The following is a 13176-nucleotide window of genomic DNA, read 5'->3' as shown; positions in this document are numbered from 1 at the left end:
GTTTCATTTTCAAGTTATAATGGATGTGATTATGTGTGGCATCTTGAGACTCATTCAAAACACAGCCATAGGGAAAATGAATTTGCTTGTGCAAAAAACTCACTGATAACTGAGAACTACTTCAAGCTCGATATGCATCTTGTGTTCTGAATGTGTAAATGCATGTGTTGTATGTATCTATTTATTGATTATATTTAGAAATGTATGTTTTAAAAAGGTTTTACCATGTTGTCGGTACAAAAACACAGTAAATCTGCCGCTAAAAATGTATATTAAAACATATTTTAGCAAAACAGTTTTGGAGCCTTTTTTGTATATTTTGAAATATATTTAAAATTATATGTTTCTAGTGTATGGTTATATTTACATATGCTATGGACAACAAATTAAGTTTTTATTAAAATAAAAATATATGAAGGAAAAATTATTTTCAAAATTTATATTTTTAAAATATACAAACAAAATATATTGGAAGAGAATATATTTAGATAAATATATTTTGAAACCTATTTTAGCAAAAATATTTTTTAGAATTTTTTAAAATATGCATTTATAATTTTAAACTATATTTTTTAAAAATATTTAAAAAAGAAATCACAAAAACACATTTATATTCATTTATTTATTTTTTTACAATAAAAAAAAATATTTTAGTAAAAGTATTTGTGACCTGTTTTTGTTTATTTTAAAATATATTGTAAAAAATCTTAAAAATAACAATACGGTCAAAAATATATTCATAGAAAACATATTTAAAAATATATTTTGAATATATTTTAGTATAATAAAAAAAAAATATATATATATAATAAAATATAATAATATTATTATATAATATATATATATATAAATTTTTTAATTATAAATCCATATATATATATGCAGTATATGTGTGTGTGTGTGTAAAAATGTTATTAAAGTTGTCCAAATGAATTTCTGAGCAATGCATGGTACTAATCAAAAAAGTTTTGATATATTTATGGTAGGAAATTTACAAACTATCTTCATGGAACATGATCTTTACTTAATATCCTAATGATTTTTGGCATCACAAAAAACTGATAATTTTGAGCCATACAATGTATTGTTGGCTATTGCTATATACCTGTGCTACTTACAACCGCTTTTGTGCTCCAGGGTCACACACACACACACACACACACACACACACACACATATACAGTCATGGCTAAAAATATCGGCACCCTTGGTAAATATGATCAAAGAAGGCTGTGAAAATTAATCTGCATTGTTAATCCTTTTGATCTTTTATTAAAAAAATTCTAACCTTCTAACCTTTCATTGATAATAAGAATTTAAAATGGGGGAAATATCATTATGAAACAAATGTTTTTCTCTAATACACATTGGCCACAATTAACGGCACCCTTTTATTCAATACTTTTTGAAACCTCCATCTCATCCTGAAGGGCGCCGAGAGCATCGGTGCTGTCGTGCTGCACGCGGGGGTTAACGACACCAAGCTGCGGGAGACGGAGACACTGAAGAGGGACTTCAGGAGCCTGATCAAGACGGTACGCAGCACATCGCCCGCGACGACGATCATCGTGTCAGGACCGCTTCCCACGTATCAACGAGGACACGAAAGGTTCAGTAGACTGTTTGCTTTAAACGAATGGTTATTGTCATGGTGTAAAGAAAAGAAACTGCTCTTTGTTAATAATTGGAATCTTTTCTGGGAGCATCCTAGGCTTTTCCGTGCTGATGGCCTGCACCCCAGCAGAGTCGGAGCGGAACTCCTGTCGGACAACATCTCCAGGACGCTACGCTCCATCTGACTAGCAAGCCAATTCTCAAATAACTGCTATGACGACTTTTGTTCTACCCACTTAAAAGATAGAAGTACTTGCGTTGTCCAATCTATACAGACTGTGTCTGTCCCCCGAATAGCGAGGTCAAAATATAATGCGTTAGGACTTGCGTTTACTGACCTAATAAGCTCTTTTGGAGTCAAGCAAAACGTCACCGGGCCCACTCATCGTTTTAATCATACGCTAGATTTAATTATATCGCATGGAATTGATCTTACTGATATAGATATCGTACCTCAAAGTGATGATGTTACTGATCATTTCCTTGTATCGTGCATGCTGCGTATTACTGATATTAGTTATATGGCTCCGCGTTATCGTCCGGGCAGAACTATTGTTCCAGCCACCAAAGACAGATTCACAAATAACCTGCCTGATTTATCTCAACTGCTCTGTGTACCCATAAATACACATGAACTAGAAGAAATGACTAGTAACTTGGGCACTATCTTCTCTAATACATTAGAAGCTGTTGACCCCCTCAAATTGAAAAAGGTTAGAGAAAAACGTACTGCGCCATGGTACAACAGTTATACCCATTCTCTCAAGAAAGAAACTCGTAATCTTGAGCGCAAATGGAGAAAAACTAACTTGGAAGTTTTTAGGATTGCGTGAAAAAACAGTATGTCCAGCTATAGACAGGCTCTAAAAGCTGCCAGGGCAGAGCATATCCACAAACTCATAGATAATAACCAAAACAATCCAAGGTTCTTATTTAGCACAGTGGCTAGATTAACAAATAAACAGACGCCACCCGATCTAAATATTCCCCCACAGTTTAATAGTAATGATTTTATGAATTTCTTTACTGATAAAATAGATAACATCAGAAATACAATATCAAATGTAGATTCTACTGCGTCTAGTATTTCAGCTTCATTCATCGCACCCAAAGAAAAACTGCAGTGCTTTACAACTATAGGACAGGAAGAGCTAAATAAACTTATCAGTGCATCTAAACCAACAACGTGTTTATTAGATCCTGTACCCACTAAACTACTGAAAGAGTTGTTACCTGTAGCAGAAGAACCGCTTCTCAATATTATTAACTCATCGTTATCTTTAGGTCACGTCCCAAAACCAATCAAGCTGGCGGTTATTAAGCCTCTTATTAAGAAACCACAACTAGATTCTAATGAACTGGCAAATTACAGACCCATTTCAAATCTTCCGTTTATGTCTAAAATTTTAGAAAAAGTTGTGTCTGCTCAGTTGTGCTCCTTCTTGCAAAAAAAGATCTCTATGAAGAATTTCAGTCAGGTTTCAGGCCTCACCATAGCACAGAAACTGCACTTGTTAAAATTACAAATGACTTGCTTCTTGCTTCAGACCAAGACTGCATCCCATTGCTAGTATTACTTGACCTTAGTGCTGCGTTCGACACTATAGACCATGATATACTCATAGATCGATTACAAAACTTCTAAATTTTTTGTAATAAAATATCTAAGCTAATAGATTGTGTAAAAAATTTTAAAGATTGGATGACCAATAATTTCAACCTATTAAATTCAGATAAGACAGAGATATTTCTTATTGGACCAAATAACAGGACACAGAATCTCTTGGATTATAATTTGCAACTAGACGGATGCACTGTCACATCCTCTAAAGTCAAAAATCTGGGTGTTATATTAGACAGCAACTTGCCCTTTGAAAATCATATTTCCCATGTTACAAAAACAGCATTCTTCCATCTTAGAAACATTGCCAAGCTTCGAAGCATGCTACCTGTTTCTGATGCAGAAAAGCTAGTTCATGCATTCATGACCTCTAGACTGGACTACTGTAATGCACTGCTAGCTGGTTGTCCTGCATCTTCAATAAACAAGCTACAGATAGTCCAAAATGCAGCGGCTAGAGTTCTTACCAGGTCAAGAAAATATGATCATATTACCCCAATTTTACAGTCTCTGCACTGGCTACCTATTCAGTTCCGTATCATTTACAGAATATTATTACTTGCCTATAAGGCCCTAAATGGTTTAGCTCCTGCGTACCTAACTCGTCTTCTACCACGCTACAATCCAACCCGCTCCCTAAGGTCGCAAAACTCTGGACTTTTGAATGAATGAATGATGCATTTATATAGCGCTTTATTGTGTATTGCTGTACACCCAAAGCGCTTTACAATCATGTGGGGGGGTCTCTCCTCAACCACCACCAGTGTGCAGCATCCACTTGGATGATGCGATGGCAGCCACAGTACAACGGCGCCAGTGCGCTCACCACACACCAGCTACAGGTGGAGAGGAGAGTGTGATAGAGCCAATCAAGTGGATGGAGATTACTAGGAGGCCATGATTGATAAGGGCCAGTGGAGGGAATTTGGCCAGGACACCGGGGTTACACCCCTACTCTTTACGAGAAATGCCATGGGATTTTTAATGAGCACAGAGAGTCAGGACATCGGTTTAACGTCTCATCTGAAAGATGGTGCTTTTTAGGCAGTATAGTGTCCCCGTCACTATACTGGGGTGTTAGGACCCACACAGACCACAGGGTGAGCACCCCCTGCTGGCCTCACTAACACCTCTTCCAACAGCAACCTAGGGTCTCCCATCCAGGTACTGACCAGCTCAACCCAGCTTAGCTTCAGTGGGCAACCAGTCTTGGGCTGCAGGGTGATATGGCTGTGTTTTGGTAGTACCTAGGATAGCAAAGTCCACTAAAGGAGGTAGAGCTTTTTCACATTTGGCTCCCAAACTCTGGAATAGCCTTCCTGATAACGTTCGGGGTTCAGACACACTCTCTCTGTTTAAATCTAGATTAAAGACACATCTCTTTAGCCAAGCATTCACATAATGCATCTTATAATCTTATACTGCAGTTATATGATCAAATGTACATTATTATTATTCTTTAGCTTGGGTTGAACAAATCATTTTTGCTTAGATGGAACAGCAGCTACTCTAATTATGTCTCTATTTGTTTCTCTGTTGATTAACATCCCGTGGTAACTAATGACAGAAGCTTCAGTCTGGATCCAACCCTTAAATGAACGAACATCTGAGAAAAGATAATGCCAACCCCTCAGACGACCTCAGAGGATGCCAATGCTCAGACAACATACAGAATTATCAAATATTTGCCAAGGTTCTGCAATATATAAATATATTGTGGAAACTTAATTTCCTGTAGAGCTGCTTTGCAACGATTTGTATCGTAAAAAGCGCTATACAAATAAACTTGAACTTGAACCCTCCCAAACAACATGTGGTGAGTAGGTGCTGTTTGATAATTTTTTTTAAGGTTTTCTGATCCCGAGACGCAACTATTTTCTGCAATTCTCCAGCTGTGGTCCTTGGAGAGTCTTAAGCCACTCAAACTCTCCTCCTCACCGTGCAAAACTGTGAATATGAATGGGAATATACTTCAGAGATATTTTACTCATAAGAATTTCTAGGGGTGCCAATAATTGTGTCCAACGTGTATTTGAGAAAAGCATTTATTTCATAATGATTTTCAATTTTTATTATCCAATGAAAGGTTAGATTTTTTGTGATTTTTTAAAATAAAAGATCAAAAGTATTAACAATGCAGATTAATTTTCACAGCCTTCTTTGATCATATTTACCAAGGGTGCCGATATTTTTGGCCATGACTGTATGTATATTTTTATTTTTTGCTGAATGGGTTTCTTGTAAATGTATCTTGTTTCAAGAGTTGTTTAGAATTTTCAGTGTAAAATGACTTGATTTTGCTGTGAAGGGTTTGATTTGATGAACACTGGTAGTGTTACAGGTGTTGAGAGGCACTTACAGCGCACGATGAGCTCGATCACAGCTTCTCTGGGCTTGACGTTGAAGCCGTTGTACTGGCTGGTCTGGCAGCGGTAGGATCCGCTCATCTCACGCGACACGTTGACAATACGCAGAACGCCATCGTAGCTCTCCGTCTGCATGCTGCCGTCCGGCATCGGCGCCTCCTTATCCGCCCGAGACCACAGGATGATGGGCTTGGGTTTCCCTGAAACAAGGCACTCCAGCTCCACCGTCTCGCCCTCCCGCGCCGCCATTGGAGACTTGCCCCGCGGCACGGTCAGGTTCGGAGGAACTAAGAAAGAGAAAAACAGAGGAGGGACTGATACGGGGCTCTAGAAAGGCAGCAGACGGGGCCGTGCAAGACGGTCAATGCGTGAGCGTGTGTTTGTGAGCGAATCACAGCTGGATTCGGGATGGAAAACCAAATGAGCAAAGAATGGAAAACAAGTTCAACAAACAGCATCAGAAATACCAGCAGTAACGTCACCGAATGCCTTAAACAATTCCCCAACAGTAGGCCTACTTACATTAAACAGACCACAATTCACAAATGCATTGTTTTATAATTTACGACATGAATGTCTCAAGTTACTATGCAAAGACCTTCTGATTGAACACATGATGCTTATATGGAGGGCAAAAACTTTTTTTTTTAAATTTAATTTGTTTTTAAAAAATTTTCTATACATATTTTAGTAAATGTTTATTTCAAATAATGAAAATGTTTTTACTTTTCCTTGGCAACTAGCTGAAATAAACAAGTTTAAGCTTTTTTTGTTTTATTTTATTTGAGTTTTTTTTTTGTATTTAATTATTTTTTTTTTATGTTGAAATAACTAAGATAAAACAAAAACCGCAGATAGAAATGGCTGAAATAAAATAAGTTTAAGCTTTTTATGTTTTATTTTATTTGAGTTTTTTTTTTGTATTTAATTATTTTTTTTTTATGTTGAAATAACTAAGATAAAACAAAAACCGCAGATAGAAATGGCTGAAATAAAATAAGTTTAAGCTTTTTATGTTTTATTTTACTTTATTTAATTTAAAATAATAAAAATATTTTTCATGTTGCCTTGGCAATTAGCTGAAAAAAATAAGTTTAAGCTTTTTTATATTTTATTTGAGCTTTTCTTGTATATTATTTCAAATAATGAAAATGTTTATGTTCCCTTAGCAACTAATAAATAAATAAATAAATACAATATATTGACAACATATGTACGTAATTGCAAAATTTCAGTTTTTGTATATACTGTATGTATGTATGTATGTATATGTATATGTATATGTATATGTTTATGTGTGTGTGTGTGTGTGTGTATATATATATATATATATTTTATACAAGTTTTAATGTTTTGTACTGTATTTTACTTTGTCTTATTTGAGTTATTTTTTATGTTACTTCAAAAAATCCAGAATTTTTGTTGCGTTGTATTGTTTGATGTCATAACCTTCTGACTGAACGCATGCATGTGATCTAAGATCTGTTTTCACATGTAGATGAGAAACAATTCTGCATCAAAGATCCAAACGTAAACTGGATTCTGATTCACAAGCTGAATATATAATCACAGGCTTTCCTGCGGCCGCTGTATATTAATAATGCATGTTATTCCAGGCCATTAGCAGAAACAGAAAGCGGCTGTAATGAAGAGCTGTTACTGTAATAGAGAGCCGTTTCCAGAGACAGAAACGAGTCTTTAACACCTGATGAGCCTCTCGCTGAATCTCCTTCACTTCACGACTCGCTCTGGATCCAAACCACAGCTGGATGAGATCTTATTTACACACTCATTTACTCTGATTTATCAGGAAACTCATCACTGAAACACACACAGCACAACTCTAATGCTCGAATGAAAGCTAATGCACAGCACACAGAAATACTGAAAAATTGTATTCTAGTATCATTGATACTCCATTATAGTTTTTTTATGATTTTATTTTCATATTTCCTGTCTTCATTTTAATGTTTTAGAAATTTTGTTGTACTTTTCTAATTTTATTATTTTTTTTATTAATATGTCTATATAGTTTTAATACATTTTAGTTTTTAATTGATTTAGTTTTAGTTATTATAGTACTTCAGCTTTAAATAAACACAAATGAGCATCATTGGCTTGGCCACTAGCTGAGATAAAGTAAGATTAATTATTTTTAATTATTATTTTTTTTATTTTAAACAATGAAAACATTTTATGATGCCTTTGAAACTAACTGAAATACATTTTTAAGTTATATTTAATTCATTAATTTATTTTGTTTTATTTCATTTTGATTTCAAATAATAAAAATGTTATCTTGCAACTAATTGAATTAAAATAAGTTTAAGTGTTTTATATTTTACTTTTATTTATTTAAAGAAAATGACAAATATTTTTTATCTCTTTTAAATTATTTTATCTCTAATAATGAAAATATTTTTATGCTGCCTTGCTAAATATCTGTAATAAAAGTTAAAAGTTTACTTTGCAACACTTTATTTTAGCAATTTTTATTTTATTTCCAATGAGGTAATATATATATATATATATATATATATATATATATATATATATATATATATATATATATATATAATAAATAACAAACTTATTTTATTTCACCTACTTATATATATATATATATATATATATATATATATACTAACTAGGTTTAACTAGTGTTTATATTTTATTTTAATTCCTTTTATTTTCTCATGATGTTGTTTACTGGCTAGTCCAAGTCTTTTCGAGCTTGTAAACTCTGCCGACGTGTTCAGATGCAGAGACAGTGTTTCTGAGGCTCAGCTGAAGGGAATTAAATCATCTCCCGCTGTCTTTTATACTATCGTTTCTATTGGTATAAACAAAGTAAACTGCAGAAATCCTTCAGCTGTCTGTGTTTGTGAGGAGAGAAAAGCGTTGCGCTCAGAACTGAAGCCTCGACGCGTCTGACCAGACAAAAAGAAAGAAAGAAATAAAGCAGCAGACGAGGGAAATGACATCACGTCTGCATCGCCATGGCAACACATCAGCCCATCACTGCCAGCGCTCAGAGATTCACATAAGAGTCCAAACATTTCACACACACCTCAAAACATAGTAGGAAATTAAAGGAAATTTATTATTATAAATAATGTAATAATGTTTTTAAAAAACAGAATTAAAAATACCTTTAATGTCCCCAAAACATCCTTCATTTTCATTGTGTGCAATATTATATACTACTTGTTATATTCTTTTACGTGCCCAAACATCTATTGTTTCCATAATTGTACAATTATTGTCTTTCATCATTACTGTAATAACATTTCTTGCATATATTAAAATAAAAAATACTGTAAATTAAGTTTTTTTTAAACAATGAATGAATAAGTAAGTAAGTAAATAAATAAATAGATGTTGGGATATTTGGGATAAAATTATTCTAATTACCAAAAAATATATATATATACACACAGATGTAAATAAAAATACTGAAGTAAAATAAATAAATAAATGGATATTTAGGATAAAATGTTTGTCATGTAACTGCCATAAAAATACCAATATAATAACTAATATATAAATAACTAAAATTACTATAATAAATTGTTTGGATAAATCTACAATTGACTGAATGTAATGGGAATGTTGGGACATTTAAGATTCACTCAGATGTGGTGTTTTTGCTGAAACTCTCTGATCCTTCAAGGATTGGATCTGTCCCATTACACCCCAATCCCTGATCCTGGACCCTCTCGGAGCAGAAGCCGAGAATACTCAGAGTTATTTACAGCGTAAAGCATCTGCTAGAGATCAATGAGAAAACACGAGGACACGCAGAGAGAGTAATGCTGGGTAATTGTGATGCAGGATCCTGTCGTCAAAAAACTAAACGATGATAAAACCACAGACAGAATGAATGGCCCTCCAAACCTCCTTCACACCTTCATGAACACAGTCCATCAATCCTCACGGTTTACACAAAACCACTCTTATAGAATAGTTCAACCCCTAATATTAAAATTCCCTCACCCTCAGGTCATCTGAGATGTAGATGAGTTAGTTTCTTCATCAGGTTTGTAGAAATGTGTCCAGATGTTAACTGATGGACTGGAGTGGTGTGGATTATTGTGATGTTTTTATCAGACTCTCATTCTGACGGCACCCATTCACTGCAGAGCATCCATTGCTGAGACACTGATGCAGAGACACATTTCTACAAACCTGATCATCAAATTTAAATTTTTGGCTAAAATCACTGTAAATCATGAGGCTCGGCTCTAGATAAAATGCTCATTTATGGCATGATGGACAAACAAAATCTCACAAGCTCCGGATCATTAAGAGCTTCCTTTGTTTCACAGCAGCAGATAAATGAAGTGAAATTGAAAGCGAGAGAACTAATCTTTGGGAAAAGCCAGGAGTCACACTAAAGGACAAGGCAAGCGTGAGGTTGATTGGAGGCCGCTATCTGGCCGTCCTTTCCGAGTCCTCATTATCACAGCACATTTCAATGTAACGACTAATGCAAAGATTAATTGCTCGGCGGTAGATAGAAGCGTCCAGCTCTCTCTCTCTTGTGCTACGGCTTCATTAACGCGCGAGCAGGATGAAGATTGATTGTGTTTAAGGCACACGCAGTTCGTCATTATTTAATCCTTCTGCTATCGGAGGAGAACATCTCAGCACACGCCTGCTGAATAAATCATTAACGGCACTGCTTCAACTAAAGAAGCGAACCTAGCATATAACTAAACTAAATCTTAAACTATTATAAAATAGTTTGACTTCAATTAAACAATAACTGAAATAAAATATATATATAAAACATTTTATTTCAGCCAGTTGCCAAGGCAACATTTCTTATTTTGTTCAACTTGAAATATAACACAGAAAAAACAAACCCTAAAAAAATGTACAAAACCACATAAAAAAATATTTAAAATTAACTAAAATTAAAGCGAAAACAGGAAATATAAAATGTTACATATATTAAAAAAATTAAATAATAGAAATAATATAAAAAAACAAAATGCAAAAATTCTAAATATTTACAATTTGTACTTTTTATGTAAAGCACTTTGAATCATAATTGTGTATGAAATGTGCTCTATAGTTAAAACTAGTGTTGCTTTGCCAGAGCGGAGCCGATTCTTCCAGTAGCGTGCAGATCTCTGTGGATCTGGCAGCGTTTCATCAGATGGACTGCTGGACGGAGGTGAGTTTGGCTCGAGCTCTGAATGTTCTGGGCTCGTTCTCACTCCAAACATCTCCACAGCGTGAATCCCTGGCAAACGTGCGGCGTAATCTCCACTAAACGCTTTTATTAGGAGCTCTAATGGGTTCTTCAGAAGCTCCTGATCCTGAGAGCAGATCACAGAAACAGCGATGACGACACGGATTCATCCCGAACCCAAACACGAGAAACACATTAACATCACAGATGCTGGCAGATACACAAACATGAACTATATACACACTATTTACTGCTTTAATTTTTGTTCTTATAGATAATTTTTAATCAAAATGTAAGAACTTGCGCTACCTGACTTTCAGCTTACTCTGACTTCCTTTATTGGCTCATGTCACAAAAAGGGAAAACAAAACTGACCTACTGCTGTGGTCCTTAGAAAACATAAACAAACAAACAAATAAATAAATAAATAAATCATTACTACTATAAATGAATAAAAAATATAAAATAAAAACTAAAAGAGCAATAAATATTTTTTTAAATAAACAAACAAACAAATAAATAACTCAATACTACTGTAAATGAATAAAAATCAATATAAAATAAAAATTAAATGATAAATAAATTATTTTTTATAAATAAATTAATGAATGAATTAATAAATAAATAATGTCTACTATAAATGAATGAATAAAGGCTAAATAAAAATAATTAATAAATAAATAAGTATTTAGAAACAAACAAACATCACAAAACTGAGCACCGCTGTGGTCTTTAGAAAACTAAAATAAATAAAATTAGAACATTAAATGAAATTAATAAATAGTCTCTATTATAAATGAATGCATAAAAATAAAAAAAATAAAAATTAATTATAAATAAATTACTTTAATACATAATTATATTTTAATTAATTAATTAAATGTATAATATTATAAAGAAATGTCACAAAACAGACATTCAATTATATTTAAAACAGATTTATAAATTAAATGATAAACAAACATTTAATTATACAACAAAGTGAATAAATTTTTTTAAATATATATATAATACAATTTTTATTAAATAAATAAAATACATTATATCATAAAATAAATCTAAAATAAACATTACATTTTAAAAGAAAGAAAGAAAGAAAGTGATTATGAATGAATAATTAAATTAGATGCACCCATATAGACGTTCAGGCAGACTGTCAAACATGAAGTAAATTTACTCAGTTTACCCTCTTAATTTATGTTCTTATCAACAAGATCATCTTTCAGCAAAATGTGATATCTTGATTCTGAACACCAGACTTTCAGCTCATTGACTAATCCTGTGGTCTTAATGGCCGAATGAACAAGATAAGACGAAATAAATATCTGATATATCAGACAGCCCTAAATCAGACTAACAATGCAAACATTCATATGCAAACCAATATACTGTGCACCCCCCTCCTAAAAAAAAACATATATAAAAAATATATATAAAGGCCATCCTCTTCCTATAGTTCTGCAGCACAACCAAAGCACACATATCGAGCTCAGAGCGGCTCTCAGAGAAGCTGAGATTAATATCAGACACTCTCTATTACAGCGCCTGTACTTAAACAGAGGCTTTGATCAGAGTTAACGACACTGTTGTTCTTCCGCTCTGAGAGCAGTAAGTGCACACTATGATGAACACTTACATTCACCTCCAACCAAGCACTAACGAGGGAACGAACACACAGGTGTGATGGACAGCGCTCAGATTATCAGAGATCTTCTGCTAACGACGCAGGAGTCAGTGTTTAAATTAAATTATTAAAAAACTATTATGAATAAATAAAAAGTTAACACTATTATAAATAAATTAATGTTTTGTGAATGAATAAAAAAAAAACATAAAATAAAATTGTAATTCTGAATACATAAATTACATTATATTATAATAAATGACTAATGCTTTAGAACATTCGGCTCTGGAGAGTTTCTGAAACCAGAGCAAGAAGTGAACGGAAACTCTGAACCCAATCATTAATATTAATATAATTTTACAAGTAAAGGATTTCTTCTCACTGTGGTTTCTGCAGGTTTAACAATCACTGTTGGTCCTGATGACTGAGGATTGATCCGATGATCTGAGATGAATGATTGCACTTTATTATAAACAGATCAACCAATTTAATTTTAAATAAATACAATTGTAATTTTGTTATGAATGTAATAAAAATGTAATGTGTATAGGGTGTGAATGTGTGTGTATGTATGTGTGTGCACGTGTGTGTGCTCGTGTGTGTGTGTGTATGTGTGTGCTCGTGTGTTTTTTTGACATATGAGGAGACAAATTTGTATAATGACATGGGTATGACAAGGAGAAGGTGATTTATGAGGACATTGCCCCATGTCCCCATTTTTCAAATGGCTTATAAATCATAAAGAATTTTT

At 33.5% G+C, this 13176-nt stretch overlaps 2 protein-coding genes across 4 annotated transcripts in view; one reads left to right on the top strand and one right to left on the bottom strand.

Annotated features, from left to right (window-relative positions):
- The window catches only part of LOC306880072 (transcriptional repressor protein YY1-like), a 672069-nt gene that overhangs the window by 376032 nt on the left and 282861 nt on the right, over positions 1 to 13176 (top strand). The gene's annotated exons all lie outside the window — the stretch shown is intronic.
- LOC306879911 (MAM domain-containing glycosylphosphatidylinositol anchor protein 2-like) overlaps positions 1 to 13176 on the bottom strand; it is a gene marked incomplete at both ends in the record, with an annotated part of 192085 nt that overhangs the window by 54324 nt on the left and 124585 nt on the right. Inside the window, one exon of the mRNA XM_079433149.1 lies at positions 5595 to 5888. Coding sequence (XP_079289275.1) covers positions 5595 to 5888 — 294 coding nt within the window. The remainder of the gene's footprint in view (positions 1 to 5594; positions 5889 to 13176) is intronic.

Source organism: Barbus barbus, assembly GCF_936440315.1.
Source record: "Barbus barbus genome assembly, chromosome: 14".
NCBI classification, from domain to species: domain Eukaryota; kingdom Metazoa; phylum Chordata; class Actinopteri; order Cypriniformes; family Cyprinidae; genus Barbus; species Barbus barbus.
This window is presented reverse-complemented; position numbering and strand designations above follow the sequence as displayed.